Source organism: Petaurus breviceps, unplaced genomic scaffold (genome assembly GCF_028583685.1).
Source record: "Petaurus breviceps papuanus isolate PSGF00001 unplaced genomic scaffold, PetGlider_PUasm1.0 91133, whole genome shotgun sequence".
Lineage (NCBI taxonomy): Eukaryota > Metazoa > Chordata > Mammalia > Diprotodontia > Petauridae > Petaurus > Petaurus breviceps.
The window spans coordinates 97393949-97406368 of NW_027187419.1; the positions used below are offsets into that span (position 1 = coordinate 97393949).

At 38.8% G+C, this 12420-nt stretch overlaps 1 protein-coding gene across 1 annotated transcript in view; it reads left to right on the top strand.

Moving 5' to 3' along the window:
• Positions 1 to 11850, top strand: part of DHRS9 (dehydrogenase/reductase 9) — a 31133-nt gene extending 19283 nt beyond the window's left edge. Inside the window, exons 4-5 of the mRNA XM_069080807.1 lie at positions 6223 to 6386; positions 9939 to 11850. Of these exons, the coding sequence (XP_068936908.1) occupies positions 6223 to 6386; positions 9939 to 10162 (388 nt within the window). The 3' untranslated portion in view covers positions 10163 to 11850. The remainder of the gene's footprint in view (positions 1 to 6222; positions 6387 to 9938) is intronic.
• The last annotated feature ends 570 nt before the right edge of the window (positions 11851 to 12420 follow it).

Below are 12420 nucleotides of genomic sequence, written 5' to 3' on the forward strand. Positions count from 1 at the left end.
GAGAGGGAAGGGGTATTCAGTATGCTTGCCATCTTGGGGTGGGGAGGTAAGGGAGAGATGGGAAGAAAATCTGTACCTCAAAATCTTTGGGAAATGAATGTTGAAAACTAAAAATAAATTTTTTAAAAAATGGATAAAAGAGGAAGTTGTGTAGGAAGTTAAATAATTTAATGGTGAGTTCCACAACTGGCATCACCATAATTTGCAAATTCTGCAGTGCCCCCTGGTTGAAACCTATCAGCAAGACATTATTGGGAAAGGAAAGATCACTAGATTTAGAGAAAGCAGACTTTGGTACCTTTCCTACCTCTTCCAATCATTATCTATGTGACCTTGGGCAAGTCACTTAACCTCTCTGGTCTTGGTTTTTTTTTTTTTTCTATCAAAAGGAGTCAGTTTAGATGGCCTCTAAGGTCTCTTTCACCTCTAAATCTTATGATCCTAATTTTCTCTACAACTGGCTTATGACCCAGTTATAATTGTTTGGTGGTGGGGCTTTTTTCCTTTTTAGACATTCTCTTTTTGTTCATTTTTCATTATTTATTTACTTATTTTGAAAATTGATTTTTAAAAAATTTTGAGTTCCAAATTTTCTTCCTCCCTCCAGCCTTTCCCCCACTTTTTGAGAATTCAAGCCATATGATACACATTATTCCTAAAAAGTCATTTGAGACATATTATTATTCATGTTGCAAAAAAAGTGAAAAAATATGTTTCAATCTGTACTCAGAGTTCATCAGTTTTCTCTCTGGAGTCGGACAGTATTTTATATCAAGTTCTTTAGAATTATCTTGGATAAGTGTATTGATCAGGGTAGCTAAGTCTTTCACAGTTGATCATTGCTACAATATTGCCAATACAGTGTACAATGTTCTCCTGGTTCTGCTCACTTTACTTTGCATGGCTTCATTGGGTTTTCCCAGTTTTTTTTTTCTGAAACAATATCCCTCATCATTTCAGATAGCACAATAGTATTCCATCACAACTACATACCACAACTTGTCCAGCCATTCCCCAAATGATGAGCATCCCCTCGGTTTCCAATTCTTTGCCACCACCAAAAGAGCTGCTGTAAATTTTTTTTTATGTGTAAGTCCTTTCCCTTTTTCTTTGATCTGTTTGGGATACAGATCTAGTAGTGGTATTGTTGGGTCAATGAATATGCAGTTTTATAGCCCTTTGGGCATAGTTCCAAATTGCTCTATAAAATCATTGGACCTATTCATGACTCCACATACAGTGCATTAGTGTCCCTATTTTTCCACATTCCTTCCAGCATCTGTCATTTTCCTTTTCTGTCATGTAGCTAGGTGTAAGGTCATACCTCAGAGCTGCTTTAATTTATATATTTCTCTAATCAATAGTGTTTTGGAGAATTTTTTTCTTGTGACTAATGGTAGCTTTGATTTCTTCTACTGAAAACTGCCTGTTCATATCCTTTGACCATTTATTTATTGAGTTTTTTAGATATTCTCTTCATCAAATCTTACCACCACATCTTGGTACTTAAAATAGGAATAATGGCAGGTCCCATTTATATACATATGATGTGCACATATTTATACATACACAAATAAATACTCCCATTTATATATATATAAATGTACACACATTTATACATACACAAATATATAAATGTATATACATAAATACAGTTTATACATAAGCTATATTGATGTATATATAGCTTATAAAGCACTTTTGCATATGTTATCTGATTTGATAGCAAAAGAAACCTTGTGAATGTAAAATCATTTGAGATGACCCTCCCTATTCATAAGTTACTATCTCATTTGAGCTCCTCAAAACCACCTTTAAAGATAGAACTGGAAATAAGTATTATCTTTCTCATTTTATGGAAGGACTTGAGGTTTTGAGAAGGTAAATGATTTGCCCATACTCGCTTGCCTAGTAAAACTCTGCTACTCAATGTCCATGATCTCTTGGTCAAGTCACTTAACCTCTTTTGCCTCTGTTTCCTCATCTGTAAAATGAAGGGTTGGCTAGATGACCTCTAAGGTTTCTTCTACTTATAATCCCTAGTGGGAGAGACCCTCTGTCTCCCTTTCAAACTGACTTTCTAAAGATAATATATGCACTCCAGCTCCCCATGTGTCTGAATAGAACTTGTAACAGGACTTTCTAGTATGATTCTTTGGTCCTCTTCTTTAGCTCTTGGCCAAAAGGAAGTGCTAGCCAGTCCCTTTTTTCTGATCAAAGATAAAGGTCATTGGAGGTTAAAAATCCCAGCTCCGTCACCCATGATCATGTGTAAAATATAAGTGTGGGTTCTTTGTTCTATAGGAGCGTCAGCCATACAATTAAGATTGTGGGATAGAAGGAGGGACTCAGCAAAACTCCAGGCCAACAGTTAGTTCTTAACCCTTTTCCTAGTCATGAATGCCTCTGGCAGCCCAGTGAAGCCTATTCTTGGAATAATGACTTTTAAATTCATAAAATAAAATATAAAGGATTATAAAGGAAAACAATTCTATTGAAATGCAATTATCAAAAGACATAGTCTTTAAAATTCACAGATGGTAGGTTAAGGACTTCTGCAGTAAGGAACCATTCTTTCATAACTTTCATAAATTGACTACTCCCTAGGCATATCATAACTACCATTGTCATCATCATCTAAAGTATTTATTAAACATATTTTACCAGATGTTTCTGGAGGCAACACGAGACAAATTAGAAGTTGTTTGGGTCTTCTGGGAATTAGAATCATGTATTATAGGTTTAGAATGAGAAAGGACTTCATAGATCATCTAGTCTAACCTCCTCAGTTTACAATTAAGAACACTGTGGCCCAGAGATTATGGAGCGACTTGCCCAAAGTCATTCACTCAGGAACCAAGATGGGATTTGATGCTAGGTCCTCTGATTCCAAATTAAGTGTTTTTTTTCCCATCCCAGTACTACACTGCCTGCATGTTCATTCACTCAATCAATCATTCAATAAATCTCCATTTATTGTGTATTTGTTCTATGCTAAGCACTGTCTCTGTTCTTATGGATAGAAAGCCAAAAGTGAAATAGTCCCTTCCCTCAAGAATTCTATTGAAGGAGAAAACATCTAGATATAGTTATATAGACAAATGTAGATACAGATATGGATATGGGTTAGGTATGGATAAGCATAAGGATATAAAGATGGGTAAGGATATGGATATGGACAGGTATAGACACAGCTGTAGACATAGGTATAGCTATAGACCACATCTGTATATGTATCTGTATACTTATATATGCAATATATAGTTTTCATATATACATGTGTGCATATATATAATTTCTATTATTGGGGGATAAGAGAAAAGATCTCATGGATAAGAGCATCAGGAAAATCTTCATATTTATTAAGCGCTAAGATGTGTACCATACACATAGTACAGCTTATAGTACAAACGGCTTAGCTTGCGGATCCAAGATCAGAATATACCCCTGAACTGAGCGAAGGCAGCAGCGCAGAAATCTGTCCACCATTGCAACTCAAGACTTCCCAACTTGTGCTAAGAACTGCAGGCTGCTGTGTTTCCAAAGAAGGAAAAGCTATGACACTGAAGTCTTATTATGATAGGATCCTCCAGTCTCATGTTGGGGCCAACTTCACCTTCCTTGAACCTCAGTCCATCTCACCCTATTCCATAGGTATGTGAGGTTGCATGTGTACTTAGTCATTGGCCATAGTCACTTAATTATCAGTGATCACTGGCTCACATGGGACTGGCTCACAGAGCATCTCTTAGAATACAGGTTGGTCATGAACGTAAATAATGTGGCAAAGCCAGATTTCCCTCTTTAGGAGAAGGGTGGAGAGTGGCAGTGGGTAATGAAGGAGAAATAAGCCAGCAGTGAAATAGGGTGTCTGTGTATATGCCAAGATCTAAAAGAGATAGAAATATAGGTACTGCTCTTGGTATTGGGAATAAAAAGAAAGCAGTCAATGACCTCAAGGAGCTTATATTCTATGAAGTCATCCTGCATGGTAGGAAGAATTTCATTTGCCTCTTCTGTAAAGTGGGATAATAATAGTACCTGGCTCATAGGATTATTGCAAGGCTAAAATAAAATAGAACCTGTAAGGTGCCTTGTTGCCATAAAATATAATATTTCTTTTTTTTGGAGGGGGGAAGGCAAGGTAATTGGGTTTAAGTGACTTGCCCAAGGTCACATGGCTAGTAAGTGTCAAGTGTCTGAGGCTGAATTTGAACTCAGGTCCTCCTGACTCCAGAGCTGGTATTCTAGTCGCTGTGCCACCTCATATTGCTATAAGATGTTACCACTCATGTAAGATTTTCTTGTTACAAATTGCTTAAGTCCTTTATTTCATTTGATTCTCTTAGCACTACAGCACCAGGAGGGGTAATCTGGGCAGGTATTTATTACCAAACTTTACAGATTAGGAAATTGAGACTCAGACAAGTTAAGAATACACAGGAAACAGCAAATCTGAGAAAAGCAGGTCTTCCTCCAGGGTCTAGAGGCAGCTAGATGGCACATTAAATCGACTCTGGGACTGGAGTCAAGAAGGTCTGAGTTCCAATGTGGCCTCAAATACTTTACCAGCTGTGCGACCCTGAGAAAGTCATTTAACCTCTGCCTGACTCAGTTTCCTCAAATGTAACATGAGGATAAAAGTAGAACCTATCTCCCAGAGCTGTGAGGATCAAGTAATATGATATTATAAAGTACCTAATACACAGTAGGCACTTAATAAACTCTTGTTCCCTTCTTCTTTCTAACCACAACACACTGTATAAGGCAGGGGTGGGGAACCTAGGGCCTTGAGGCCATATGTGTCCTCTAGGTCTTAAAGTGCAACACTTTGACTGAATCCAAACTTCACAGAACAAATCCCCTTAATAAAAGAATTTGTTCTGTAAAACTTGGACTCCTGTCAAAGGGCAGTACTTGAGGATTTAGAGGGCCACATGTGACCTTGAAGCTACAGAGTCCAAGTTTTACAGAACAAATCCTTTTATTAAGGGGATTTGTTCTGTGAAGTTTGGATTCAGTCAAAGGGCCACACTTGAAGACCTAGAGGGCCACCTGTGGCCTCAAGGCCCCAGGTTCCCCACCCCCAGAAGGGAAGTTTCCTATTTAACAGACTACTGAGATTAGTCATTTTATAAAGTAGTGACTCCCTAACTTACTTTCTGTGACAAAGACTAAATTAGAGAGGAATGGTTTCTATATCAGATTTTCATATATTAAATTTGATTCAAAGCAAGGCACACCTTTGTTCTTTCTCATAGCTGAATAAAGCTGTTGTGACCGACTGCACATGATAAAAGCAGGCTTCCTGAACACCTTAGGCCACTCCCTTGTTAATCACCTCGGAGTTATCTCTAAGTGTTATTAAATGAGTCGGGTCACTTTTTTGTACTGCAACTTCCCATTCCTCAGGTGGAATTCATCTTGGCCACTGACCTTTTGAGCAATCTTTTCCAGATGTTTCAGTCAGATGCTCTGAGCCCTCAGAAGAAAAATTATTATATTAATTAATAATTAATTATTTTATTCTATTAAATTCAAATTATTATTGGCAAAAATATTCACAAGGAAGCAGACTTTGACAGAGGCACAGCTAGGCAAGTCTGGCTTCTGGGACCAGATCCATAGTATTCACCTGGGGAAAGCAGTTGGTTGGGGGCCAAGGGGAGGCACAGAACAAGGTTGAGAAATTGAAGGAGAGATCTCAGATCTGAGGACCTAAGTGTACTGACATGCTGGTGCACCTCATACTGGAAGGCTCTCCCTCCTCATGTCCACTTCCAAGCTTCCTGAATTTCTTTCAAGTCTCAGCTAAAATCCTACTTTCTGTAAGAAGCATTTCATGGTCCTCCCCTTTCCTCTGACATTATTTCCAATTTATCCTCTCTATGGCTTTTTTTGTACATAGTTGTTTGCACATTCTCCCCCTCATTAGACTGTAAGCTCTCTGAGGAAAGGGGTTGTTGTTGCTGTTATTTTTATTTGGGGGGGGTCGTACCTTCCTTTGTATCTCCAGTACTTAATATAGCACCTAGCACACAGTAAATACTTAATAAATGCATGTTGAATGACTGACAGGCTAAACTCAGTTAAATGCTATCAGCATCTTCTTACCACCCTGATTACTCCTCCTTGAGTCACAGTTCTACCCAAAAGTGAATATTCTTCAAATAAAACTGTATAAAAAGTAACAGAATAATTTCCAATGGGCTATTTTCACAGGAGGGACATGAAAGAATTCGGTGTGAAAGTGTCATGCATCGAACCCGGATTGTTTAAAACAGGATTGTCAGATCCCATAAAGGCCACTGAAAAGAAAATGGCTGTCTGGAACCAACTTTCACCAGACATCAAACAACAATATGGAGATGGATACATTGAAAAAAGTGAGCCTTCATAATTGCTTATATCATTGTTGCTTCATGCAGAAATATTAGGGATCAGCAAAATATCAAAATTTAGACATGTGCAACAAATGGGGTTTCCTAAAGGTACTAAAACAATAGGATTTTTTTCATTGAGTATCTTTATAACCAATAGGATTCTTAAGCACAAGACTGGAGTAGCCCTTACAGGTTTTCCTTTCTTACTTCTGTCCTTATCATAGCTACATATGCTCTCTCCACCTTTCCTAAATGAGTAATCTACAATGTCTCCTCACACTACGCTAGGCCAATTCAGGGAAGGTGGGAGGACTGAGTGGTGGTAACATTAAAAAAAAAATTTACTACAAGGTTATTTATAAGCTAATTGAGGGCCTGAGAGTTCCAGACATGATTATAAAGGAATCACAAGTGAATTGGTCTCATTACTTACAAGTCATATATTTACATATATAAACACAAAACATCCAGAAAATGACCCAAGATAACAATAAGTCAAGTCTAGGATACGTATCAGGCTTTCCTATGTCACATAAATACAGAACAGGGGAAAATATTTTTAGGAGTCAGATTTCAGAAAGGAGTAGTCCAGAGGAGGGCAACCAGGTTCTGAAATCCAAGCATCAGCTGAAGGAAAAGGGAAAATAATAGCCTGGGAAAAAGAGAGAGAGAGAGAGAAACAGAGAGAGAGAGAGACAGAGAGAGAGACAGAGACAGAGACAGAGACAGAAAGACAGACAGAGACAGAGTGGAACACAATAGTTCATTTTAGGGATTTGAAGATGTCAGGTGAAAGAGAGAACAGACTTGCTCTGCTTGGCGTCAGAAGAAAGAAAAATGAGCAATGGGTGGAAGCTGGGAAGAGACAAATTTAGGTTTGCTCTAAGGAAGCACTTCCTAATGATTAGAGTTCTTCCAAAGCAAACAGGGCTGCTTCCAAAAAGAGTAAGCTCCCCCAGCACTACGGTCTTCAGACAAAGGCTGATTAACCAGTTGTTGGAGATATGGAAATTCTGGGATAGGTCCAGGTTGGCTGGGTGGCTCTGGAAGTGCCTTAAGATTCTGGAATGAAGACATTTTGTTTCATTCCTTATTTTATTTTATTTGCTTTTTGGAGGGGGGGGGGGTAATTGGGGTTAAGTGACTTGTCCAAGGTCACATGGCTAGTAAGTGTTAAGTGTCTGAGGCCAGATTCAAATTCAGGTTCTCCTGACTCGAGGGCTGGTGCTCTATTCACTGCACCACCTAGCTCCTCATTCCTTATTTTATTTTTGCCTCTTGCCAAAGTGCCCAAGGCTTAGAGTAACAACAAAAACATTTACATAGCATTCTAATGTTCCAAAGGGGTCATATATTCTTGATCCCACCTAATCCTCACCTCAACCCTGTGAGGGTTTCCTCATTTTGTAAATGAGGAAACTGAAGTTCAGAAAGGAAAATGCTGAGTCACACAGCTAACAAATGACCTAGGTAGGCAGAAATCCTGTTGAGCTCTTCCTGACTCTAAATGTAGCCCTTTATCCATTTTACCATGTTTCCGTATCAGATGTACCACAGGACATTGAACCCAGCTTTGCACTCTTTGTTTTCATTAGAATATGCTGGGTCAGGTCAAAGTAGCTGACAAGCAATGCCAAAACAGGATGAAAAAAAAAATTAAGGCCCCTTTCCCAGCCTTCCAGACTGGGTAACACGAGTATATATAGAATATCAGCTGTGAAGGAAGCCCTCACTAATCATGTATACTCATCACTTTTAAGGACTTGGAACAACTTCACCTGTGGGCCTCAGTTTCCTCATCTATAAAATTGAGGGGACTGCACTTGATGACCTCTAAGTTTTCTTGAAGCTCTAAGTCTATAGGCATCTAGGAACAGCTTCATATCTTCTCCTAACTGGGAGTCTGGCCACCTCATCACAATTGCTGGTTCATGGTATTTCTAGAGGACAGGTGATAAAGCCAGCAGTAGCTAAACTTTGCAGGTATGGCCTTTTGACACAAGGAAGGAAAAATTTGGTTGTTCCTCTTGTAGCAGTTAAAATCAAGGGACTAAAGCACCAAGTTCCAAACATGATTAATTTATTAGGAAAGCATGAATTTACCAATAAATAGGATTGCCACTTCCCCAGCTAAGACCCCAAATGAGGTAGACAACTTTTATAATCTTGGACTACAAAATAAAGAACAGAACTTTGCAGTCAAGGAACAAGTTATGATTGGTTAAAGGAGTTCAGTATCATGGATGGAGAAATCGATATGATTGGTTACAGAGCTAAGGCATGAGTGGCAATAGGATTGTTTGAAAATTGGGAATGAAGGACTAGCAAGAACCCCATCCTTTCCTCCTATGACTAAGTCTAGCTGCAAAGGCTAGAGATAGTGAACCAGAGTTCTTTGGATAGCAAAGCAGACATCCTTAAAGGATAGCTTCGTGGTATAAAGATATTAGACCAGATTTCCTAGTCTCCATCTGCATTCTTCAAGAATAACAGCTTCCCTTGAGGCAAGAATAGAACAGTGATTAACAAGAGAACTGGATTTCTAAACTTAACTCATTATAGGCCAGTTGAATTTCTGAACTAAGTTTAGAGACAAAGAACCAAGACTTAGGCAATTCCAGGACAAAAATCAATTAACTATAAATAGGATCAATTAAAAAAAAGACACAGAATCAATCTAATAATTTCACACAAAACACTTGTACCTCTTCTTTTGAAATGTTCCATAACACCATCCTATTGATTTCACTAGTAAAATACTAGCTATCGTTGCAAGGAAAGGCAAAGGGGAAGGAGATAAAGGGAGTGATTCCCTCCCTCTTAAAACAGTCTTCATCCTTTCTAAGCAATAAGCCTCAGTATTTGAAAATAAGATTCACTTTCTCAATACTTAATCATTTCATTTACCTAAAAACTGATATCAATCTATCCTCCAAACCTAGAGAATTATTGAACCACCATCTCCTCCTCTTTACTTGTAGCTGCTAAAGGACCAGCATGCTTACAAACACACTCTATTGCAGACACATCCCTGCAAACATATCCCTCCCCTAGAACGGAACCAGAACTTGCCTATAACTTTCTCTGAAACAGTGACCCTTTCCCCTTCTTAGAGCCTGTCCCTCTTTACTGTAAGGGTAAATGGCTTCTTACCTTACTCTGATGAATGGGTTAAAAAATTCATGTAACTAGGACAAATCAAATCAAAATAAAAGTAAATAGCACAAACAGATATTTACAAAGCAAGAGAACTCCCCATCACCTGGATAACGAGTGGTACCACAACCACCATCTTATGCCCAAACACATGACCTCATGTGGGAGTACAAACATATGTACACACAAATATACAGCACACGTGTACATATACGTGTATAATATATGTGTGTCTATAAAATATACATACGTGTGTATTATATATACATATACATGTAATATGTGTGATATACTATATACATATGTGTATATACATATACACACATATATACTCACACTCATACATCCTATCTTCCTCTATTGGCAAAGAATAAATTTTTGTCTTCTTTCTTTTTATAGGTCTGGCTATAAAAGGAAAACATAAGCTTTCTCAGAACATAGACCTGTCACTAGTGGTAAAGTGCATGGACCATGCCTTAACAAGCCTCTTTCCTCAAACTCATTACATCGCTGGTGTAGATGCCAAGACTTTTTGGATTCCCCTGTCTCTCATGCCAGCAGTGTTGCAAGATTATCTGTTGCAGAAACATAAAGTAAAACTGGCTGATCCAAAGGCAGTATGATTCAGTCAACCTGAATTGCTCAGTTCCTGACCAGTGAGGCTGATAGATTTTAAAGACTAATGAGGATTTCAGCATCATTCCAGATCTGATTCATTCTGGATCCATTTGGAAGCCTGTGTCCTCAACATGAGCAAAGTGTTCTCAGCCCTCACTGATGAACTCCTTGAGGTCTCTCTCAAGCCTTAACTAGGAAGAAAACAAGAATGGTAAACCAAGACTTGGCAACAAGGAGTAGGTGGAGGGGGTGGTGCTGTTACCTGGGCAGAGTGAGTCCAAAATACAGGTGCTCTACCCTGTTTGAAGGTCAGTGAAAACCCCAGCTCCAAGGACCCAATGTTACCTTCCTCTGGGCTCCCACAGTACTTCTATTTACTACCTTTCGAGTCACTGTTTTTTGATTAAAGCATTGTCTACAGGAGGTCTTATTAAAATGTGAAGAACTTAAGTAGTGGGATAGGTAATGCAATAATTCATTAACAAGGATGAATTCATCAGATTAGTTCTTGTCACCTGGTGGGAGCTAGACACTGGGGTGATGGCAGCTTTTGATGGTAGGAGGATGGGAATATATCTGAGCATGGGTTCCTGCAGAAGGCAGGTCAGAATGGAGTTCTGAGAGATACAGAGTGGCCCTGAGTAGGAAAGGGCAGGAGAAAAGAGAAAGACCCACCCTTTCTATCTGAAGCATTCTCTTCCACTGGTTGTATGACAGACCACAGGGAGGAAAGAAAGGGGCAGGGGTAGAAGGACAAAAGTGACAGGCCGTGAGACCACAAAATAGAAGTCAGGAGACATCAAAGATAAACTTTAACTACCTCATAGAGAACTGGGGCAGGGAGATAATATCAAGGTCCTGTTCTTTCCAGACCACTGAAAATATAGCTGTCCATGCCAAATTAGAGGGTGTAATTATAATCTCCTCCTAAAGAGGAAACAAAAGCAGCTGGAGATTTTTATTCTAGCCGAGGATAGAATGACAAGCCTCAATCATTGTGGCATACCTCACCCTCAAAGCCGACACATGACCCATTGCAGGGTATCCCTGATCCTACCCTTCTGGGGTCCCTTAGAGAACTGCCAGGATCACTAAAAGAGTCATGCAGCCCATATGTTTCAGAAGGAGGACTCGGACCCTGGTCATCCTGACTTTAAGGCAAGCTTTCTCTCTACCCAAACTGCCTCTTCTGAACCACAAGATACATTGTAATCTGGAGTTTCCATGTTAAGTGTCAACATGAATCTGAACTCATACCGAACTCAATGGACTCTGGACCACTGCTCCATTCATCAAGGTTCCAGTCATTTCAGTTGCTACCAGAGGCATCAAGACCCTCCATAGACTCCATGGGGAGATTATTGGTGGTTGTAGCTCTCTCTGAATCTATCCACTTTAAATTTATAACCCCAGGCTGTGTTTGAGAGTCAGAAGATTGGCCTGGGCTCTGGATATGTCAAATAGAGTATCTAACAGTTCACTAATGGGGCAAGCACATCACAACCTGTGGTGTCCTACCAGCCTAGACCTTTCTAAAATCCCCTGAATGTGCCTAAAAACTCGAAAAGCAAGAAAGTGGGACTAGACATGTATTATTTGTGTTTTTATCTTTTCCATACTCTGTGTTTAAATAGTTGTACAATGGACCCCTTTACCCACCTCAAACTAAATAAAAAGAAAAATTTCCACAATACTGATGTAATTTTCCTTGTTGGTCGTGATATTCATACAGTAATAACATAATCATTTTTTTTTCAAATACATCATGTGAATTCAATTCAGTAGAAATTTATGACTTACCTAGCACATATAAGGCATTATAGTATGAACTGGAGCTATAAAGGCAATCTAAGACAATTCTTGGCCTCGAGGATCTTCAGATCAAAAAGAGGAGATAAGATAGATAATTAAAAAACAACAAACTGGCTTTAATAGGTAGAATATTACAAGTAGGTGAGATCTAAAACATCATAGAAAACAAGAGAGGTGATATAGGGCTAGAGAAGTATAAATGTCCCAATTTTTAAAATAAATAAATATACATGTATAATCCATATGTGTATTTCAGAACATATTATTAAAAGTATGGCTCATGAGTACTCAAAAAAGGAAGGAAGAATCCCTAATGACCAGAGTGACTTCATCAAGAACAAGGCATGCTAGAAGAACCTCATTCCTTTTTTTTTTAATAGGGTAACTAAACTCGTAGATCAGGAAAATGCTGCAGATAATAAGGAAGGTATTATTATCCCCATTTTACAGA